This window comes from Cyprinus carpio, chromosome A9 (genome assembly GCF_018340385.1).
Source record: "Cyprinus carpio isolate SPL01 chromosome A9, ASM1834038v1, whole genome shotgun sequence".
Classification (NCBI taxonomy): Eukaryota; Metazoa; Chordata; class Actinopteri; order Cypriniformes; family Cyprinidae; genus Cyprinus; species Cyprinus carpio.
In genome coordinates this window covers 17,460,506-17,483,984 of record NC_056580.1, presented here as the reverse complement: position 1 = coordinate 17,483,984, position 23,479 = coordinate 17,460,506, and the positions used below count along the sequence as shown (strand labels likewise).

General features: G+C 36.2%; 3 protein-coding genes across 7 annotated transcripts in view; 1 reads left to right on the top strand and 2 right to left on the bottom strand.

Moving 5' to 3' along the window:
- Nucleotides 1–1,941, bottom strand: part of LOC109065842 (TBC1 domain family member 4-like) — a 32,715-nt gene extending 30,774 nt beyond the window's left edge. For both annotated transcript variants that reach the window (XM_042763851.1, XM_042763850.1), the window contains exon 1: nucleotides 884–1,941. In XM_042763851.1, the coding sequence (XP_042619785.1) occupies nucleotides 884–1,285 (402 nt within the window). In that variant the 5' untranslated portion in view covers nucleotides 1,286–1,941. The remainder of the gene's footprint in view (nucleotides 1–883) is intronic.
- Nucleotides 1,942–3,649: 1,708 nt separating this feature from the next.
- LOC109065851 (COMM domain-containing protein 6-like) lies at nucleotides 3,650–5,912 on the bottom strand. 4 transcript variants are annotated; one of them, XM_019082855.2, is made up of 7 exons: nucleotides 5,664–5,912; nucleotides 5,381–5,430; nucleotides 4,963–5,028; nucleotides 4,787–4,863; nucleotides 4,450–4,618; nucleotides 4,205–4,357; nucleotides 3,650–4,110 (listed from the first exon to the last, which is right to left on the bottom strand). In XM_019082855.2, the coding sequence occupies exons 1-7, from the start codon at nucleotides 5,686–5,688 to the stop codon at nucleotides 4,060–4,062; spliced, it is 591 nt and encodes a 196-aa protein (XP_018938400.1). In that variant the 5' UTR covers nucleotides 5,689–5,912; the 3' UTR covers nucleotides 3,650–4,059. The 4 variants fall into 4 exon arrangements, with proteins under 4 accessions (XP_018938400.1, XP_018938401.1, XP_018938402.1 ...); XM_019082856.2 differs by having other exon boundaries at nucleotides 5,781–5,874; XM_019082857.2 differs by lacking the exon at nucleotides 4,787–4,863 and having other exon boundaries at nucleotides 5,781–5,891.
- Nucleotides 5,913–6,360: 448 nt separating this feature from the next.
- Nucleotides 6,361–22,695, top strand: LOC109065844 (MORC family CW-type zinc finger protein 3-like). Its single transcript, XM_042763843.1, has 18 exons — nucleotides 6,361–6,554; nucleotides 8,922–8,994; nucleotides 9,355–9,487; nucleotides 10,090–10,313; nucleotides 10,563–10,728; nucleotides 10,844–10,991; nucleotides 11,132–11,263; nucleotides 11,611–11,730; nucleotides 11,840–11,937; nucleotides 12,703–12,792; nucleotides 12,888–13,022; nucleotides 17,038–17,112; nucleotides 17,295–17,337; nucleotides 17,639–17,705; nucleotides 17,782–17,845; nucleotides 17,968–19,174; nucleotides 21,677–21,906; nucleotides 22,030–22,695. Exons 1-18 carry the CDS (start codon nucleotides 6,516–6,518, stop codon nucleotides 22,181–22,183), a joined length of 3,198 nt encoding a protein of 1,065 aa, XP_042619777.1. The 5' UTR covers nucleotides 6,361–6,515; the 3' UTR covers nucleotides 22,184–22,695.
- The last annotated feature ends 784 nt before the right edge of the window (nucleotides 22,696–23,479 follow it).

The following is a 23,479-nucleotide window of genomic DNA, read 5'->3' as shown; positions in this document are numbered from 1 at the left end:
ATTAAAACTTAATTTCTGATTAGAAATATGCATTGCTAAGAACTTCATTTGGACAACATTAAAGGCGATTTTCTCAATATTTTGATTTTTGCACCCGCAGATTCCAGATAATGAAATAATTGTATCTCGGCCAAATATTGTCTAATCCTTACAAACCATACATCAATGGAAAGCTTATTTTAATTTCGAAAAATTTACCCTATGGTTTTGTGGTCCAGGGTCACACACACACATACATATACACACACACATATACATATATATATATATATATATATATATATATATGTATATATGTATGTATGTATGTATGTATGTATATATATATATATATATGTATGTATATGTATATATATATATGTATGTATGTATATGTATGTATATATATATATATATATATACACATACACACACATATATATATACATACACACACACACATATACATATATATACACACACACACACCATGTGTCATACTGCTATTTTGTCTATGTACACGTGACCCTCTAAAAATTAAATACTTGAACAAAACAATGAATGTAATTTGCTGCTTAACTTGGTCATGGTGCAGGGTACGTACGTACAGACAGACAGACAGACAGACAGACAGATAGATAATTTACTATTAAGTCCAAAGGTGTACATATCGTTAACAAATTACATTTTTAAAATGCGGTCATTAAACAATAAACAAAATATTTAAGAATATATAAACATTTAAGCTTCATAAGTGTTAATATCGGTGAAAAAAAGTAACGTCAATGTCCCACCTATTTATAGACCGGATACCGATAACCAGTTCACCTCTAATCCAACTCCAGAAAAGTTTATAACTGTGTTTTTGATTGAACAGTTGAATGAGTGGCCGTAGGCTACATACCTGGTTTGGATCACATGCTTTGAACACATGGCATGCCATCTCAGACTCTGGGTTATCGGGCTGACTTCTGATAAGGTAGGCAAAATAAGACAGGTCATGGCTATTGTGGATAAACCTGGATATAAACTGTGCTTTGTGCTCGAATATGAACACGGACGGGTTGCTGCTGTTCGCGGGCACGCAGCGGATCATAGTGGGCGAGAGATACAGCTGAACTTCTCTGGCCTGTCCGGGACCGGACTCGTTCTTCTCACTTTTCCTCCGGATCTCCGCCACCAGCCAGGGCAGCATGGGCAGCGTGGTCCGTCTGTCCAGAGACGACCAGCCCATGTACCAAAGAGCAAACCTCTTGTCTGCCTTTTGATTACTGTTATTATTCCCTTTGCCATCCTGTCCCTCCATCTCTCCAAGAGCCCCGGGACAAAGACTTTAGTTGCTTTATGCAACAACTCAGTGCCTTTATATCACTAAATGCCTAAATAAATACATGCACGGGTCAGTTATGTGTGAAAGCAGCTGGAAACATCTCCTGGCGCGTTAACGGTACATGGATCACTCAAAAGGCTTTTTTAGTCAGAAGTGCCCAAGGATCGTGTGTCCTGGAGAGCTTAAGTACAATAATAATGGCTTTTAAGATGTAGCGAGGATTTTAGCTTTTATTCCAAGGTCAGCTCACTGTTTAAAGATAAAACAATCCATTCAAAGGGTCTGAGGGCTCGAATAATCCATATATGAAGTTGGAGGATTCGCGTGAGTGTATCAATACCCAACTGCTTGAAGGAAGCACGTTTTATTCCTGCAGATTTCTCGAGTCCCAGCGCTTCGGATTGTGGACGCCGCAGCGGACAGACGCCTCCTGTGTGAAGTTGCAGATCAGCTGGGGTCTTTTAAAGTCGTTGCACATCACTTCTCAGTCGTTATTGAGTCATTTTACGACGTTAGAGAACAGAGAGTGCTGTTGTTCCAGGAGGAGTGGCCGCAGCAGCCATAGAAGAGGCGTTCATTTGAGTGTGTGCGCGTGTGTGGATCTCTGGCTCCCCTGTCTTCAGGAAACACACGTCACTGGCCTGACTGAGGAAAGCAAGTCAACTCTATTTATGCTTAGGGTATGTTAATTTTTTAACGCTTTAGAGTTAGTTTTTACACTTTTTACTCCAGTGAATATAATAATTTTGAAAGTCAACTTCTTTATATGCTACAAAAAGCTATTATACACCGTTTATTGCCCATGGGCTGACTTTTTCAGCAACAGCAAACATGTAAACAGTAACACACATCAAACAATTATTTTGGCCAAGAAATATTGTTATTAATATATAAAAGTTATGCGTTTGACGATTAACAAAAAAAAAAAGATAATACTCAATGGCGCCCTCTGCTGTCTCTCAAAGCTGTAATGGATTTTGATGGAAAACGACATTTCGAATCAAATACTGTCTAACATACTGCATAGTATGTATTGTACAATGTAAACTGTAAACCCTTAATTTCAAAGACATGCAAAAAAAAAAAAAAAAAAAAAAGATCGTGCGCACAATTTACTAATTCGTTCTCTCGATTTATAAATCGTGTACACGATTTAGCAAGTCGAGGGAACGAATTAGTAAATCGTGAGGACAATTTAGCAAATAGTAAATCGTGGGCACGATTTAGCCTACTTTTTTCCTGCATGCCACGCGGGGTTCCGTAAGAAGTACACAACCTGGATGCGGCTATCACGAGCTCTCATTTAAAGAGACATTTTTTTTTTTTCAAGCGGTAAATGTCATGTGATCAATTACTGTTACAGAAAACCTGACAGCAAACAAAGAAAAACATTTAACACATTATTTAACGCACCTAGGAGCTATTTTAAATAATGATTTTATTGTAGTTTTTATTTAACCTGAAAATAAAACTACTTGTAATGACCACTAGTGGACCACTTTCTTTTACTCATATAAAGATCTACCAGCAGAAGCAGCCAGCCACAGTGACTTCTGGATTTAAATCTAGTTTATTAGTCAAACTGGATGACAAGCAAGTTGCTTTGTGGGATACAGCATACTGCACACATTATACATACTATATTGTATACTGCAGAAACATCTTCCGTCATTTGAATCTCTATAACCATTATTTTATTAAATATGTTAATTCAAGTTAATACCTTTTATTAAATATAACAACTGACAAATGTGATTTTCTTTTTAATTATGAGATATCCAATTCAGAAATTCAGGCCAACTGAGTACCTGCATAATAATTTGCATAATTGTTATGTATGTTTTAATGAAAGGATAAGCTGTTGAATTAAATTAAAATGAAATGCCTTTTTTAATGAGTTCTCTCATGTTACTATTGTTGTTTTTGTGTGTTTAGCAAGTCCCCAGCTTAAAACAAGATGCTTAATAAGAAGCTCCACTCCCAGAAATAGATGAACATGAGATACATGTAAATGTAACCCGTCAGAGACCTCCTGCAGCCCATCATCACATACAGCCTGTAGAGTTTCTTTCTAGGCACAGGTTTCAGGCATTCAGTATTCAGCACCCTTGGATTATTTCTTTCTTTCGCTGCTGTGTTACAAAGTCAAATTCAAATATATGTAAATGGGATCTTTCAGCCAAAACAAAAAAAACAGCAGATCAGCCCTGCAGTGAAGAAGTCAACAAAGCTGCTAAAATTAGATTTTTTAAAAATCAAAAAGGCAGAAGTCAGACACTTCAAAAATCAGGTCGTCTTACCGAATTTTGGACAAAACCAAATCCAACATCAACCCTACTGTTAAGCATTGTGATCAAGTGCCTCACATTCATATTTTTATTAAAGAAACTGGGTTTTCCACTCATGTTCTTGAGCATCTCATACGTGTTATTTGTTCTTTGATAGTGGAAAAGTGAAAAAACAGTTAGAGGTGTAACAGGGGCAAGATTCATGGTTCCTAAAGGCACTGATGACAAAAATGAAAATCGGTAATAATGACATTTTCTTACAATACCAGTATTTATTATGATAAAATTAAGAATTTTAACCTTGAAGATACTGTAACATTAGAACAAAAATAAAAGGTTGGTGCAAAATTCAACAAATTTACGTTGTCAAACTGTTGAATACTGTATTTAAATGTAAATAATTGGTCATAAAAGTCTAAATGGTTCACAATCAATGCTATAAAAATCACATGAAGAAAAATATTAAACAGTCTCTAAAACAGAGGCCATTTCCTTGAACTGCCTGTAGAAGTTCTGAAGGACAAAATAACAGAAAGAGAATGATTAATTGAAACGTTCAGACACTTCAGACAGTTGAATTAAATTAGGAAAATGCATACTTCCATACCTGAAACTGCTGAACTGTCATCTCAAAGGATTTATATGACATCTCCCCTGATGTGTCTGCGATTTTCATCAGAACAGAGATGAACGGGGAGTTGAGGGATCGGCAAGTATCTGAGCTCACTGCCATACCAAGCTTCCACTGGATATCTACAAGCTAAGAGTGAAGAAGCTTTGATATCAACAACCTGACAGAGAACAGTGGTTGAGCTACGTTTATACTGTAAACAAGAATCATGTGACACACACCTGTCCAATAGTAGCCATTGTCAGGACCTCCTGATGTACATGCAGAAGAGCAGCATGCTCAGTCCAAAGCTGGTGCACCAACTGTAGGGTTGGTTTGGACCAATTACTGCTGCATTCAGTCAGTTTACTGACCAATACATCTGCACTGAGATTGCTCTTTGCAGCTAACCTGTTTAAATAAACATTTATCATAAATTGAAACACAACAAACACATATCAAACAAGACAAATCGACACTTTCCACAGATGTGTATGCAATGGGTGTTTTAAATAAGCCTTTTTAATTCACAAACATTTGCATCAATGACATTTTATCCTCAAAAAGATAACACTGTACCTAAAATAGTATGACATCAGTCTTATAATATCTTGAACAGTTTTCTGATCAAGGTTTATCCCAGCTCTTTGAAATTTCTGTGTTAGGAAAATGTAAGCATTTAAAAGACATAAAAAGCAGGTACATGCATGTTTACGTCACAGTATATTTACAGGGATTTCATTTTGTTAACGTACATCACAGGATTCAATCAAATCTACTGCTCCATTCTGATCCTGAAGATGAACCAGGATTGACTGAAGCTGGAAAATGAAAAGACGAGTATCAGAAAAGTCATGGACCTTGACACTGTTATTTACTTGGCAGTCTATGGGACAGTCTCAAGCCTCCAGGTTTTCATCCAAAATATCTTAAATTGTGCGCCGAAGACGAACTGAGCTTTTATGGGTGTGGAACGACATGGGGGTAAGTGATTAATGACAAAATTTTCACTTTGGGGTGGAGTATCCCTTTATTAAAAATAGGACATTCAGTAAATAACTACTATGATAATATGTCAAAATGATATGTGACGTGTTGCATTTTTCTCAGTACAAACTCGTAATGTTTTTCTTCACATTGCACATGACCACACCATGTAATGAAACATCTTACCGTTTCTGCAAACAAGTCTATGGGGAGCTTTTCGATTTTTTCGACCACACCTGCAATAAATATTGTATCATACAATAAGAACTGTATAATTTATTAATGCTAGGTCATATCCATGTATTATGTTCTGTGCAGAAAAGCACCCAGTATACTGCATATGATTTATATGAAATATATAATAACATCTGCATATAAGGTTAATTTCGACTTGCACAGAACAGAACTTAACACACATTGCTGCTTTGCTCTTTATATTTGCGCGAAAATAGTAACAGATCCTACTCACCAGTTGACAGATCCAATCCTAACATCTTCGACAACTATAGCAATATTTACTATAAGCCTACTGCATTCAGCCACCATATGTTAAAAGCGAGTCTGCTTTAAAGCATCGATCAATTACCTTAGTCCAGTACTGTTTATAATATCTACTTCTGTAAAAGCAGTTCCAGACCGGAAGTGATAGATCTCATTGAGATTTCCTTTAAAAATAATAGTACGACAGTCTATGGTTGATACTAGTAGCTACCATCTGTCGGTGTTATGAAGAAATAATTAAGAAAAAAAATTAAAAGGAATAACTGAACAAAATAATTGTACAAAAAATGTTATCCAAGGTGCATCGTGCATATCCAAAGTGCATTCTCAATAAATCAATTTATAAGTTTTAATGTGACAATCAGAAATCCAGCTAATGCAGTCTCATAAAATGCCAAAAACTCTAAAATGCTTTCTTTGTTTGGCATCTTCAATACTCATGAGTTAAACTTAATCGTTGTCATCAAAACTTAATCATTGTCATCAATTAAAAAAAAAAAATCCTATATTGATTAGTCATAAATATAAAGTTACTCCATTTTTACCTGATATGTGCTTTTTCATTAAAAAAAAAGACAAAATGTCCTTTAAAAAATAACTGAAAGACTAGTATATCATTAAACAAACAATACATTACATAAATGCAAATATAATTATTATGTTATAATCACACTGTTGATATTATGTCAAATTATTAATAACCATTCAATATATGTAATGTTTGAGCTCTTATTTTGAAAGATCCTCTTCGCCAGTCCTCCCGGGAGTCGGAGTCACGCCTCTGAAGGTTTGGTTCGTCGCGGGTTTGTTCATATCAACGATGGCTGTGCAAACGGAGAGAGGAATCCCGCTCAGTGCGGTATGAATGTTTAATATATTTCTTTTGCTGACATGTGTAATTAACGCGTGCTAGTAGACACCATGCTAATAAACCATGCTAATGATAATAGATATATTGAAAGGTTCTTTTCATAACAGCTTCTCGCACTGTTAGCGTGTCATTGACAGGCTGACGAAATATGTCATCTTAAATAAAGTATGTGTTCGCTTTAAACAATGAACAACATATGCAAAGAACAACATATATTTTCACAATGTGTGGAAAACAGTATGCGATCGTTTAATTTCGTGATCATGCGTCTGTTTAGCTGTGACGTATGTGTTCGTCGTCCTATCAGAAAGGCTAAAAACTCGGATATTACTTTTAGTTTCGTTTCTGCTTGAGGAGCTTGAATCCAGTTATGTTTTCGTTCCACTTTAAAGATGCGACGCGCGCTTGTTTTTAAACGTTGTGCGCTAATAGTCCATCGCACCTTTGTAACTCTTACATAATGTAAATATTATACTTTTAAATAGATAAAATAATAAGCTATTCTTCAAATTTTCTGTTGAAGTAGTCCAGTGTTCTGGGTAAATTATTCTTACGTTCTGTATATATTCTTCTTTATGTTGTGAAAAAAAAATAATAATTACACACCCTTGAAAATAAACATTAAAACACAGACCTTGTTAAGAGCATGGGCGTCGCTAGGCCTTTTTTAGGGGTGCTATAACTCAGCCCCCCTAAAATTTTGCGATAAGCTCCATAAACTGTACACGAATCCACTCTAAATTTCATATTGAAACGGCGGCGGACTTTGATTGTTATAATAATCTGCATCTGTGCAGTTCTTTGTCATAAATTCAGTTTACAAAATATCCTGGGGGAGCAATAATCGGTTCCCCATCTACTGTAGCCTAAGTTTTCACTGGTTCACCCCCATCACACCACAACTGTTTCCTCCACCGAAAATGAAGCACATATGAACGCACACTTTATAAAACGATCATGTTGCCATTTTCATTTGAAAATGTAACTTTCAATATAATACATTCCAGTGACTGTGGCAAAGAGGTTTGCATACTTGAGCTAAGGAAAGAGGGTTGTACTAGAAATGCAAACAGTAAAATGTTGTGTCTGTACAGTAAACAGGTTGTGTGTGAGAGATCATGAAGACTTGAATTTAACTTATTCAGTACTCAAATGTTATACCTATCTATGCAATACAGTGGAATACTGCTAAGTTAAGTATACGACCCCTATTAAGCGAACATTTCTCATTTATACACACACACACACACACACACACACACACACACACACACACACACACACACACACACATATATATATATATATATATATATATATATGTGTGTGTGTGTGACCCTGGACCACAAAAACATTCTTAAGTGTCAATTATTAGAAATTATATAAATTCGCTAATTAATAAGCTTTCCATCGATGTATGGTTTATTAGGATCGGACAATATTTGGCCGAGATACAACTATTTTAAAATCTGCAATATGAGGGTGCAAAAAAATCAAAATACTGAGAAAATTGCCTTTGAAGTTGTCCAAATGAATTTTTAACCATGCATATCACTTATTAAAAATTAGGTTTTGATATATTTACGATAGGAAATTTACAAAATATCTTCATGGAACACGATCTTTACTTAATATCCTAATGATTTTTGGCATAAAAGAAAAATCTATAATTTTGACCCCTACAATGTTTTTTTGGCTATTGCTAAAAATAAACCCCAGCGACTTAAGACTGGTTTTGTGGTTTTTTAAATATATATATTTTCTTATTATTGTTATTATAATTATTATTAGGCTATTATTATTATACCCTCACTAGGGGCTGATCCCCCCTAAAATGAAAATCCTAGAATCGCCCCTGGTTAAGAGCCTGGTCCACTTTAGAAATGTGGCCTCTCATAAAAGGTGTATGCATCATCAGAAAAAATGTTCTCTATAGAAAAAATAAAAAGTAAAAGTTTTTGCTTCTCTAGTGCTACTGTCTATTATGTTGCTTTAAAAAAAATGCTTTGAACAAGTCTCTTCAAAATGTTATATGATTTTTTTTTTATGAAGTGTTTTAATTAAGGAAATATCCTGATTAAATAAATACCCTCATAAAATGTATAATAACTAATGAAATAAAACTTAGGCTCTTTTAAAACTTAAAACTAAATAATTTTAAATTAAGCCAAAATGTGGAACAAACAAATAATGCCTGTTACATTCAAACCTGCAAACTGATAATATGAAGAAAAAATTATATGTAAGTGAGATGACCAGATCCACAGCTTTATAAAACAATGCATCGTTTAAAAATATATATATATTTTTGGGGTTTTACTTATACATTTTCCTGTGTCTTTGATCCTTTTATAGCTTAATCCAAAGTTCCTTCACACCAACTCCACCAGCCACACCTGGCCCTTCGGTGCTATTGCAGAGCTGATAGGTGAGCGAACACTTCTGATATCACTTAATGTGATAATATGTGTTTAGCTGTTTGGGACAATGGATGTTTGCCCTCAAGTGTTAGATTACTATGGGCTTGTAACCTAGTTTCCCCACGTAAAACATATCCCTGTCTATATTTCCAGTGCCTGATGACATTTAGTACTGTGTGTAATAAATTATGTGAATAATTTTATTGCATCCCATGTATTGCTCAAAGACAGCTAGCCAGGGACAAGTAAGCAAATAAAAGATTAATTATGTTGCATTAGTGTTTAGGGCTATCTCAGTAGAGATCCACTTAAACTCCGATAAATATGTGTAATCTGATAATATTTTAAATGTATATTTTTTGCCTTAGACAATGCTTACGACCCAGATGTGAGTGCCAAACAGTTTTGGATTGATAAGACAACAATCAAAAGTCAAGACTGTCTAACTTTCATGGATAATGGAGCAGGAATGGATTACGATAAGATGTACAAAATGCTCAGGTGGATAAGAACAATAAGTTGACAAACATACATTTGGGTTACATGATCCCCTAATAAATCATTCTAATATGCTGATTTGGTACTCAAGAAACCTTTCTTATTTTAATTGTTGCTTGTTAATTAAGTGTGGATTCGTTGATGAACAGAAAGTTTGAAGAACAAAATTTATATAAAAAAAGAATGCTTTTAAAACATTATAAATGTGTTTTGTGAATATATATACAAACTGTTGTTCAGTAACATAAGTCTCTTTACTTTACTTTTAAGTCTCTTGCTGCATTTATTTGATAAAAAATACAGTAAAACCCATAATATTGGAAAATAATATTATAATTCCTTCAGAAATCATTCTCATTATCAGTTTTGCTGCATATTATTTTTGTGGGAGGGAATACATTTTTCAGGATTCTTTGATAAAAAGAAAGTTAAAAAAGAACTGCATTTATTTGAAATAGAATTTATAGACTTTATTTTATTTTTTGGTCATAGTAAAGTCTTTACTGTCACTTTTGATCAATTTAGGGCATCCTTTCTGAATAAAAGTATTAATTTATTTTGAAAACATTTTAATATATAATAGATTGTGTTCCTCTCCCTCTCAGTTTTGGCTTCAGTGATAAGAAGACTATAAAAGGCCATGTCCCTGTGGGCCTCTACGGCAATGGATTTAAGTCTGGTTCCATGCGCTTAGGAAAAGACACTATTGTGTTTTCCAAGAATGGAGAGTCCATGTGTGTGGGCCTTCTGTCCCAGACCTATCTTCAGGAGATACATGCAGAGAATGTCATTGTACCTATTGTCTCATTTAAACGCGTCGGACAGTCATATATCCTTACCTTCCAAATAAGCAAAGACAAGAGACCTAAATGGATGGACTACTAATATTTGGCATGATATAAAGAGATGAAGAGGGTATTAGAGAGATGATATTACATATATTAGGAGGTCAGTGACCGATGTCTCTTATAGTCGTGTGTGTTTCGGGAATAAGTTGTATTAGTTGTTTTTAGGTAAACCTTTCACCTTATATTTATGTTCTCAAATTGATGTCATTATCCTTGACCTTTCCTCTCACTCCGACCCGAGTCACAACACGCAACAAGTCTTCAAGATATCCTGCAGTACTCTCTGTTCCAGACCGAGGAAGAGCTGCTCTGTGAGCTCAATGCCATCAATGCCATCAATGCATACTCTGACACTGAGTCCACCGGAACACGAATCATCATCTGGAACCTCCGCAAGTGAGTGTGAAAAGATCATGATAATGTAGTTTAGAGCAGTGTTTGGTACTGCTAGTGCCATACTCTTGAGCTTCCAGGCCCAGGAATGTTTTTATTTATTGTTTTTCTGCTACAGAACATCCACAGATAAATCTGAGTTTGTCTTTGAAACGGGCTGCAACGACATCCAGATTCCATCTGAAGTATATGAGAGTGAAAAAAAGAAATACAAGCAGCCGTCTCATGTATTTCTGTCAAGCCCAGAGAGCGACTTCTCTCTGCGGGTGAGTAATTCATCCTCCTATGATGAGAAGGTCTAACACAATACAGTCTACAGAATGTATTTTCAGATAACACTTCATTATGCATTACAGTTTAAAGAACATAACAGTAATATGAGTCTATGCATGTTACCTTTTTGTAGGCGTACTGTAGCATCCTATACTTGAAGCCCAGAATGCAGATTATCATTTGTGGACAGAAAGTGAAAACCCAGCTGATCTCTAAAAGCCTGGAGCACATTGTCAAGAATAAATACAAACCCACCTTTCTAAATGTATCCACACAATCACAAAGGAGCAAGCTGTTATTTCCTGTTTCCCAAAGAAAACCTTATACATTGTGATAACTATTGGAAATGTTGTTATTGGAAATTTACGTTTAAAAAAGGTGTTAAGTTATAAAGAAAGACAGAAGAATTCGTTTTTTGAACATGAAAGAATTTGACATAAACCCAAGGTGTTAGTTATATGAATTTATGGTTCAAAATTCTATAATTAAAAAAACACCCAATGACACAATCAGATAATTAAACTAATTTTCCAGCAGAATACAGGCCTAAATTGGCTAACCAACTCAATGAATACATACATAGTGAGATTTCCTTGAGTCTTTTCTTCTCAGAGAAAAAGCATTCCTATCACATTTGGCTACAACACCAAGAGCAAAGAACATTACGGAGTCATGATGTACCATAAAAACAGGCTCATCAAAGCCTATGAACGTGTTGGATGTCAAAACAAGGTTATTATTTCAATTTGTAAACTTTCTTTAATGTAAGAAATGTTTTCTAGTTTATTACTTTTACTATTTAGAGTATCTGAATGCAATTTCAATCTTGATTTTGCATTAGGGAAATGAAAAAGGAGTGGGAGTCATTGCAGTGATAGAGTGCAACTTCCTCAAGCCAACACACAACAAGCAGGACTTTGACTACACAGAAGACTACAGGTGAGTGTGATACTGTACGGGTGGATTGTAACGTAAGTGTAGAATATTGTAAGTTTAAGTTTAGAATGATTGTTTTCTGTTAGTACAGGGGTGCCGAACTCAGCTCCTGGAGGGCCACTGCCATGCAGAGTATAGTTCAAACCCTAATTAAACACACCTGATCCAGCTAATTTTGTGTTGTGTTCGAATGTGCCCCCTATGCCTACTGGACACCACTACAGATGACTGTCCCTTCAAATAGCGCCGTATTTAAATGTATAGGGGTTGATTTCAAACACAGCCTAAGTCTTTAGGAGTGCTAGAAACCAAGGCAGGTGTGTTGGAGTTGGTTGGTGCTACAGTCTGCAGTGGCCCTCCAGAAGCTGAGTTTGACTCGTTTGTTAGTGTATGTATATACTGTCCAGACCATATACATACACGTTAACTGTATAACAAGTACATTACATGTTAAATGCTAACTGTATTACAATAATTTGCATTTAAATAGTTTTGTCTTATTATGAATATTTTATTTTGTGAGAACATTTGCTATTCATCAGCGTTGATTTTTAATGAGGCAGGCAGGGTTACAAACAATTCAGGTAATTACAAGAATTGCCCGAACCCTTGTTAAGTTCTGTTCTCATACTGGACTAACTAAATGAACAAGCTTTTCTGTTTGATTTAGTAATAACTCATTTTACAAGTTTTCAGGAGCAAAATTTGTTTTCTAACACAGGAAATCAATAATATACCAGTCTAAGCTGTTCCTTTTTGTTCACGCAGGAGAACTATGAACGCTTTGGGGGAGAAACTGGAGGAGTATTGGAATGCGATCCGCCTTAAGAAAGGATCAAACACTACATTACCTATCCCGTTAGTATACACTTACATACACCTTCAAAACATTCCATTGCCAGTTTATTCATCACATTTCCATATATAACCCTTGTTCCTTGCTTAACGTAAAGGAAGTGTCCTGATCAGAACTGGGTTCAGTGTGATGAAATGAAATGTCAAAAATGGAGGAAACTTCCAGATGGCATCGACGTGAATAAGCTCCCTGAAAAATGGTTCTGTCGGTATAATCCAGACCCCATGTTCAGGTTTGTTTAATCAGACTTTTCATTGTATAGCTTTTAAAATGTTTAACTTCTAGCAGGATTCTCTGCTTATCGAATTGAAATAATATTGGAAATATTAAAATAATAATAGTACAAAGAAATTCGGTGCACTTGAGCAACAATTCATCAGAAGACATAAATATTACATTAAATAACAGTGATACAAATAAGTCACCTTTTGATGAAATTTGCCGTTCTGAATCTTAAATGTATCACGTTACATGATTTACATCACGTTACATTTTATTGTGAGGTAGTCTGTCCAGTTTTACTATACTATCCTTACATTTCCCTTATAAGTCAAAGTCAAAGTCTGCTAAAGTCAAAGTCTGCTTTATTCAATTCCAATGTACAGCACATACATACAGGGAATTGAAATAGCGTTACTCTCAGACCCTTGGTGCATACAGATAACACTAACAGTAGAACATAAAATACAGATAGATACAGATTAAATATAAAATAAAACTATACAAATAAGGTCATGTAAAAAAAAAAAAGATAAGTAAGCAGCACAAGGCACATGGCAGATAGAGTGCAAACCAGTGAAGTAAGCAAACAGTGCAGATATAATGATTGTAGTGCAAAAGAGCTTATTCAGTCTGATTAAAGTGGCAAAAAGCTCAGAGAGCAGTTCTTTATTTAAAGAAGAGGTAGTTGAATGAGGTCAGTTCAGTGTTGAATGAGGTAGAGAGCAGACCAATACTTCACAAAGTGACTGGTGCAGGACACAGTGTGTTAGTGGGAGGGGGGAAAAGAGGGGAGGGGTGCAGAGTCTGGGTTATTAGAGGATCAGACTTCAGTGGTGCATGGGGCAAAAGAGGGGAGGGGTGCAGAGTCGGGGCAAGGTCAGGAGGGAGTTAAGCTTCCTGACAGCCTGATGAATGAAGCTGTCCTTCAGTCTGCTGGTCCTGGCCTGGAGACTCCACAGTCTCCTCCCTGATGGCAGCAGACTAAAGATGATGTGAGTCGGGTGGGTGGGATCACCTGCAATGCAGAAGGCTTTGCGCGTGAGATGGGTTCCATAAATGTCCTTGAGGGAGGGGAGAGAGACACCAACGATCTTCTCAGCTGCTCTCACTATACGTTAAAGTGACTTGCGGCAGGACCAAGCGGCAACCTCCCGCTCTCTCTCGTGAAGCCAACAAAGAAGTGACTAAAACTGCAATTCATTGACTGTCCGCTTGAGGCTGGCTGCAAAAGGGAGTCAGTCCCATAGACTCCCCATGTTAAAATGCCCAACTTTACAGCAGAAAAAAACATGTTTACAGCCTGGTTCAAAAAATTATTTTGGTCTATATAGCTAATGTTGCCCTTCATGACAACTGCAAAATTAATGAATTTTTTTTATTACTCATCTGTTTAAATTATATTAAGCCTTAAAGTTCTGCATAATTAAGGGCGTGGCCACTTGAGTGACAGCTGGATTGCCGCTGCTGACACTGCCGTCTAGCTAGGTGGGCGTGGCTTCAGCAACCAGCTCCCCCCTTTTTGCCCATTTTCGATTATCCGGGAGAGTTGCACGGTGACGCGCTGCCAAGATGGCGACGGCCCACTCTGCACACTTTGAGCTTCAGAAACGCTCTTCAGGAGTCTACAGGTGACGTCACGGACACCACGTCCATGTTTTTATACAGTCTATGGGCAGGACGCGTTGCAGGTGCCATACCACACAGTGATGCAACTAGTCAGGATGCTCTCGATGTTTCCTCTGTAGAAGGTGCACAAGATGGGGGCCGGGGCTCTGGCTCTTGCGGAGGAAGTAGAGACGCTGCTGTGCTTTCTTGGCCAGTGCTGCGGTGTTGTCATTCCAGGAGAGGTCCTCTGTGATGTGCACACCTAGGAACTTGGTGCTGCTTACTCTCTCCACAGTTGCACCATTGACGGTCAGAGGAACATGTTGAGTGTGCACTCTCCTTCGTCTTCTCCACATTCAAAGAGAAATTGTTGTCACTGCACCACCCGGCCAGGCGGCTCACCTCGCTCCTGTAGTTTGTCTCATCTCTGTTGCTAATGAGACCCACCATAGTTGTGTCATCCGCAAACTTAATGAAGAGGTTGGAGTTGTATAAGCAGTTATATCGAAGACTTTTGAAAGGTTATGAAAATAACTTCTATCTAATAACATGCTTTACAATTTAAAAGTTTGTAATAAATTGCAAGAAATTAATTGAACTTTTTTAATTGTGGTGGATGCATTAAATTAATCTCTCACAGAGTCCCCGCAGTCCTTACAAAGTTTATAAAGATTTGGTGAAGATTCATGCTATGCTTTCTATCACACTTTCCATTGGTGTTGCATTCTAAGGAACTACTCAAAGCAAATTGACACCTAATCCATCCATATTACTGTTTTCTAACCATTTACCTGATTAGTCTTTAAATTATGTAATAGTGTTTGATTAGTAGATTAACTAGTATTAACTACTAAAATAATGTATTACCGTTTTATGTAAAATTGACTTAATATACAGTCGTGGCCAAAAGTTTTAAGAATTACATAAATATTATTTTTCAAAAAGTTTGCTGCTAAACTGCTTTTAGATCTTTGTTTCAGTTGTTTCTGTGATGTACTGAAATATAATTACAAGCACTTCATACGTTTCAAAGGCTTTTATCGACAATTACATGACATTTATGCAAAGAGTCAGTATTTGCAGTGTTGGCCCTTCTTTTTCAGGACCTCAGCAATTCGACTGGGCATGCTCTCAATCAACTTCTGGGCCAAATCCTGACTGATAGCAACCCATTCTTTCATAATAACTTCTTGGAGTTTGTCAGAATTAGTGCGTTTTTGTTTGTCCACCCGCCTCTTGAGGATTGACCACAAGTTCTCAATGGGATTAAGATCTGGGGAGTTTCCAGGCCATGGACCCAAAATTTCAACATTCTGGTCCCCGAGCCACTTAGTTATCACTTTTGCCTTATGGCACGGTGCTACATCGTGCTGGAAAATGCATTGTTCTTCACCAAACTGTTGTTGGATTGTTGGAAGAAGTTGCTGTTGGAGGGTGTTTTGGTACCATTCTTTATTCATGGCTGTGTTTTTGGGCAGAATTGTGAGTGAGCCCACTCCCTTGGATGAGAAGCAACCCCACACATGAATGGTGTTAGGATGCTTTACTGTTGGCATGACACAGGACTGATGGTAGCACTCACCTTTTCTTCTCCGGACAAGCCTTTTTCCAGATGCCCCAAACAATCGGAAAGGGGCTTCATCGGAGAATATGACTTTGCCCCAGTCCTCAGCAGTCCATTCACTATACTTTCTGCAGAAGATTCAATTCAATTCAATTCAATTCAAGCTTATTTGTATAGCGCTTTTTATGATACAAATGATTGCAAAGCAACTTTACAGAAAATTAAGTTTCTACAATATTTAGTAGTAGCTTATCAGTGGTGACTGTCAGTTTATGTGTATACGGCAAAAATGTACAGAAAAATCAATAAAAGACGTAAACAAACAGACGATTAACACTATTAACAGCAATTATGCAATCAAACTTATGGACTGCAGAAATTTATGGGAGGAGAGTGTAAAAATGAATCACGCAATGTAATTTACTAACGTTTGCACTCGTCAAATTACTGGTATTTGCGCCATTAACGCTCCAAAAAAGCATGTCTTAAAGCAGACACTAATTTGAGCTGCTCTCGGTGGATTGTGGTGGTCATTATGGAAATGATCTGGCTGCGTCTGAGTTCTTTAATTTGCGCATTGTCAGTAAATCACCCGCAGAAATTTCCGCTCTCATTAGCGTTTTTTTGGAATTGCGCTCTCATGCTAATTTGCCCTGTTTAGTAGATCATAATGTAGGCCCATAATGTGTGTGAAAACACAGAAATGAATTTCAATGCATTTGAGCAATGTATCATTTGTCTAAACATGCAGTGAAGATTAGATATCAGTGATATTTATCAACAAATGTAATTTGTGTGTGCACATGTAAATCTCTAAACATGTCCTAGCTCAAACAGCTGTTCTTTCTACATCCAGGCGATGTGAACAAGAAGAAGAAGCTGAAGATTCTGAAGATGAATCTACAGACTGCCTGAAAAATTACAAACAGCAGTGAGTGAAAAAATGTGTTACAACTATTTATTTATTTTGTTATCTGACTATGAATGAATAGACTAATTCTATAACCTAAGATATTAATAAGATAAGCCAGTGATTTGTTAAAAAATGGATCTGATATACCAGGTGTCCAAAGGTGATATAGTCTGACACTGATGTGCTTTATGTTGCCACAGTAAGAGAAACCTCAAAAAACAGCAGGAACAGAGAAGAACTCAGGTAATACTGGATTTCTCTATCCTGTGGTGGTGTTTGTTGCTTTCTTATCTTTCCCGTTTTTATTATTATTATTATTATTATTAATTTAATTGGGGATTCATTGTAATTTAATTGGGGATTAGATTGAAGAAATCAGGCTTACAGGCATGAACAGCAGAGAAATGCACCACTTCTTCAAAGTTGTGCGTCAATTCTATCAAAAAGTATGTTTTTTTGTTTGTTTTTTTTTTTTTTTTTTAGTTAAGTAATTACTAATTCACTGAATATATTTAAGTCTTGGCCTTCCTTTTTGTTTCCATAGGCCCCTTCCTCACCCAGATCACCTACATCGATGAGCCCTTTTAATTCAATGCCCCATTCACAGTCTGGTGAGGCTAAATTTTGTGTGCATTTGTTTTTGATACAGAACCTAGATTATTCTATAAACATTTTGTGTTTCAACAGCTTCTAGCCCCTCGGACAGCATGCCAGTGATTTCAAATATCATGTCCCTCTCCACTCCTAAAAGGTATATCATTCTCATTCTTTCTTTCTCTCTTTTTACGCATGTACTTTATTTCTATTCATACTCTCTTTATTCTGGTTTTGCAACATCATTTTGAAACCAAGCTAAACTTTATTGTTTTACAGAACAAAAAGAAGTCTAGGATTATCCCAGAGCCAAAATGTAAAAAGAGCAAGAACATTACATGACTACTGTAGCAACACTCCAGATAGTCCATCAACATCCACAGCTACATCAGATGCCATAAACTCACCTTTGGGGACTGTGAACTATAATGGAAATAAAGTTGATGAAAACAGTGTAGAGAGCAGTGACAATGATGACATTGTTATTGATGAAACCCACAGCACGCCAAGACCCAAAGCCTTTGACCTTTCTAATGTGAAGACAGAAGAAAAGACCAGTGATGATGCACCAGGATTACATATGGAGAGCAGTGATCACGCTTCCATGGAAAATGAAACTGAAGACACCGGAAAGGAAACAATGGAAGCATCAACTTCCAGTGGCCAAACAAACATAACAACCCAAACAGAACGTCTGACTGTAAAGGCAGAGGAAGACCACCAGATAAGAAATGAAGAAGGTGAGATCAAGAAAGAAGAGATTGAGAATGATGCAAGAAGGATGGAACAGAGCACTAATGAGGTAGAAAGCAGGATAAGTAACAATACAGAAATAATCAAAGGCCCCATGGAGGTTGAGAAATGTAGTAGCGTAGAAGCCTTTAGACCAAATCTCATGAAACTAGAGGAGATACCTAAGGAGAATAAGATCAGTTTTGAACAACATGCAAAGTCAGATGTAGAACACCAGGAAGGTATGACACCAACAACTTCCAAGACCTCACTTTTTTCTAACATAGACATAGACCTTATGCCAAGCCATGAAGCACAGAAGCAACAGGATAACCTGCTAGATCTCCTGGAGGCCACAGCCCGGGAGAGAGATGAATTGAGAGAGCTAGTTCAGGAGAAAGAAATCAAACTCTTGAAACTCACCATGGAAAAGCACTGCAGCCATCAGAGCATCCAAACAGATCCATCAGAGGAACAAAACTATAAGACTCTTTACTTACAGGCCACCCAGTGCATCGAAGAGCTTAGGCAAGAAAGGGATGAGCTAAAAAGGAAACAGGAGGTGTTGCAAATCAAAGCTGAAAAAGAGGCACAGGATGAGGTGTGTCGTGACCGGTTGAAAGCTAAGGATGGGGAACACTCATCAACAACGAGCATTTGTGAAAATATAGAAGATGAAATGGCTCTTCAGGTGGACCTTCTCCTAAGAGAGATGGACAAGCGCAATACCGAATGCAATGAACTGAGAAGTAAGGTGAGAACCTGATATTTTTCGACTCTCTAAATTCTTGTAACTAGTAAGAAATGACAGGAGTCCCTGCTGAAAAGACCAGCATGAATTTCCAGCCAGCTTTAGTACAGGTTTGATGCTGTCCAAGGTGAGTTGGAAAAAAAAAAATTATTTCATTTACTCACCCTCATGATGTTCCATATCTGTATGATTTCTACAGTACCAGTAGTACCAACTCAAATCTGTACCCGCTCGAAGTCACCCGTTTTCAAATGCTCCTGTGTTTCTGTGTGCGCGCTCTGGTTTCAAATTACAGAACCAAAAGTTTCTATGTACAATGTGTTTTTGCAGCGTTGAGAATTGTAGCCAATCACAGGCATCTCTGTGAAAAGCAATGGCCAATCAGAGGTGTTGTTTACTGTAGGTTAGTCAAAATCCACTCTGAACTTATTTTTGTTTTTACAAGTTTACGGCGTTCTACACACTCACAGATCTTCCTATTATGAGAAAACAAAAGTATACACACTGTAAAATTTTAACCTATTAAATCAGTCATATGTACAGACTCAATGGCAGCCTTACAAAGTTTAAAAAGCGTTTTTTTAAGTTAGAGAAGATCTAATCATAGAAATTAGACATACGCTATTAAACATTAGAAACCTTTGAATTGAAGTTCAGTTTTTTTGGGTTCCAGCACATATTGGCATCAAAGGTAAGCAAAAAGAAGCACTGGAAAAAGAACAGGTAGAAATTAATATTTCAATGGAGAAAGGAAAGGCTAAAGCTAAGATTAAATGTGAAATAATGCAAATATGGCAAAAAGAATGGGAGTCTGAGTCTAAAGCTAAATTCTATCACACAAACCAAGTTAATGTAGGAGGAAAAAGGATAACAATGGCAAACAAGAAGAAGTGGTATATTCAAGATTGAGTGGACTAAATACTGGACTAAATGACACATTGCAGATAGTAGGGAAGAGTAATGGATTATGCACAAGATGTCAAACTAAGGAAGATGTATTAAATATGCATTAAATACCTTGAATACAGACAGAAATGGCAGGAAATGAGGGATGGAAAGAAATAGACTCAAAGATTCCTTTATATTCCTTAAAAATTCTGATTTTTATTTTGTTTTGTTTTTTCTGATTAAGTAAAGTTTCTACCAAGTTCCTCTACATACATTCCTGTACAGTAGATGGCGGTATGCAATAATTTCAGTTGCAAATGCCAGATAAAAAGAAGAACATGAGGAGCTTTTGCGTGAGTGAGTTCGGTCAGTTGCGCTACAAGGGAAGCGCCCTTTGCTCGGTTTCTCTACCTCAGTGGTCTCCAAACTCGGTCCTGGAGGGCCGGTGTCCTGCAGAGTTTAGCTCCAACCCTAATCAAACACACCTGAACCAGCTAATCAAGGTCTTATCAGGCATACTAGAAACTTCCCGGCATGTGTGTTGAGGCAAGTTGGAGCTAAACTCAGCAGCACACCAGCCCTCCAGGACCAAGTCTGGTGACCCCTGCTCTAACTAATCCATTCACAATTTAAAGGAAATTTTTTGTTTGACCAAATGTCCAAATATGCTGTTTCATGAATGACAAATGTGAGTGTAAAAAATTTGATTTACGCGAGTAAATTCGCTAAATTGATCTGCGAGTCATTGCTATGATTGACAGATGAATGGCAACTGATAAAAAGAAAAACCCCACACACATTATATTCACATCAAAAAACTTTGTTTTCCACCACCAATAATTCCACAACATTTTTCATGTCATCTTCATGAATTAAAAGCTAATTCATAAGTGAATTTTACTGCACAACTGTAGAGATGTAAAGGAGGGGACGTCTTTGTCACCTTTTTCACCCAAGATCAGTTTGCATCCTTGTTCGAAATACATCAAGATATTTTTAATGAAATCTGATAGATTTCTTCGTTCATTGAAAGTCACTTCCACCAAAACTTTGACACTTCAAAATGTTAATGCAAGAACAAACCTGATTGGTTCTTGCACATTAAGTGTGTGTTAAGCAAATATATGTTTACCATATTTGATTTTCTCTATGAATGTGCATTGATAAATGTTTTTATGTGCATATAAGCCTAAAGTGAATCTGTTCATCATATAAAGTGATTGTGTCTCATCAAAAGACATTGATTCAACTGCTCAATTCTACAATCTCTTAATGAACATTTGGAAACATCAAAATTTTAATTGCATGGAGGGACAGAAATCTCTTAGATTTCATTTAAAAAAGAAAAATGTTTTGTACTTTGAATATGAACAAATGTCTAAAGATTTTGAAATTACATGAGGGTGAGTAAATAATGACAGATATTTCATTTTTGGATGAACTAACCGTTATACTAGTGAAGCTGACTGACCATGAAAGCCTTGCTGGTTAAGATGTAACAGTCTCCTGGTCCACAAAAGCTGGATTTTTCTGCCATTATTTGATCGGGCAGGATTGAATTGTTTTTCTTTTTTCCTTTCTTTCATTCTTTACCCCCCACAAACTGTATACTCAAAGTTGGACAGCTTGGAGCAAGAGAAATCTCAATTTAAACAGTTGCAGAAGGAAGTAGAAGAGCTAAGGAAACAGAAAGTGGAGTGGAGCAATGCAAGAGAGCAAGAGACTCTGAAGGACAGTAACACCAGTTCAGAACCAACATGCAGCGCAAACCTTGTGAATGGGATCAAAATAGAAGGAGAGAGCAATGAAAGACCTGTGGAGGGAGAGAATGCAGTGACACCGGCCAAGTAAGAGCCTTGTTGACTTGTTTCAGAGGTTTTCAGTGTTATGTGGCATTTCTGTACATGCTCACTAGGAGTCACATTTTGATGCACATATATAAACCTGCTCTCTCTCACTTCTGTCATCAGGTTAAGGGGGCTGAGGTACAACATTGCCCGTTTATTGGTCACTTATGTTCCTGCCCTGGACCTGGACCAAGTGAATTATGACTGTGAGGTCATAGATGAGATTTTAAATCAGGTCATACAGGATATGTACCCCACTGAGACCACAATTACTTAAAGCCAGTTGCCAAAGTGTTCAGCCTAGGTTAATGTTTTGTGCATGGAGACAAATTGTTCAAATGTTATTTCACTCTGAAAATATTAATCATACTATTAAATTGTTAAGTTTTATTTACATGTTTTTCCTGATTAACAGTCGAAGTTGTTTGGGCAAGTTTTACAATCTTTTATACATTCTTGTTTTTGTTTTGTTTGTTTTCGTTATTGGAATAGAAATAAGTTGTTTCAAGAATAAAGTTTGATCTTTCTGTCACAAAGACTTAAGCCTATAAAGCTTACAAATGTTGTGCCATTTCATGCTAGGTTTCTGTAATTTTTCTGATATGCAATTGTGTGTATTTCTGATACACAATATTTGGTATACACAGTTATGAGTGGATAACAGCAGTAGGAGGTGCTACTCAAATTGTGTACCGCCACTTCTGTGTATAATATTGTACATAGCACTGTTTTGGAAAAATAGTAATTAATAATTTTATATTTGTTTGATTAAACATTGTTCTTTCTGTCTTTCTTGTTCACATGAGATATTTATCACCAACATGGGGAAATTGTTACAACATTTAAAAAAAAAATCATCTTCTACTTAACTCTGTTCCAAACACACACACACACACACACACACACACACATATACAGTACAGACCAAAAGTTTGGAAACATTACTATTTTTAATGTTTTTGAAAGAAGTTTCTTCTGCTCATTAAGCCTGCATTTATTTGATCAAAAATACAGACAGAAAAAAAAATAATATTGTGATATATTATTACAATTTAGAATAATTGTTTTTAAATGTATTATACTTTAAATTATCATTTATCTCTGTGATGCAAAGCTGAATTTTTAGGATCATTATCACATGATCCTTTAGAAATCATTCTAATATGATGATTCATTATCAAAGTTGGAAACAGTTCTGCTGCTTAATATTTTTTCAGAACATGTGATACTTTTTTAGGATACTTTGATGAATAAAAAGTAAAAAAAAAAAAAAAGCTATGTTTTTAAAATATAATTATTTTCTAATAACAATATACACTACTGGTCAGTAATTTGGAGTCAGTAATTTTTTTTTCTTTATTTTTTTTAATAAAATCAATACTTTTATTCAGCAAGGATGTGTTAAATTGATAAAAAATTAAAGAAAATAAAATATAATAATATAAAAAATATTATTATAATTTTTTATTTTATTTTGAATAAATGCAGTTCTTTTTAACCTTTTATTCATCAAATATATTAGACAGCAGAACTGTTTCCAACACTCATAATAAATCAGAATATTAGAATGATT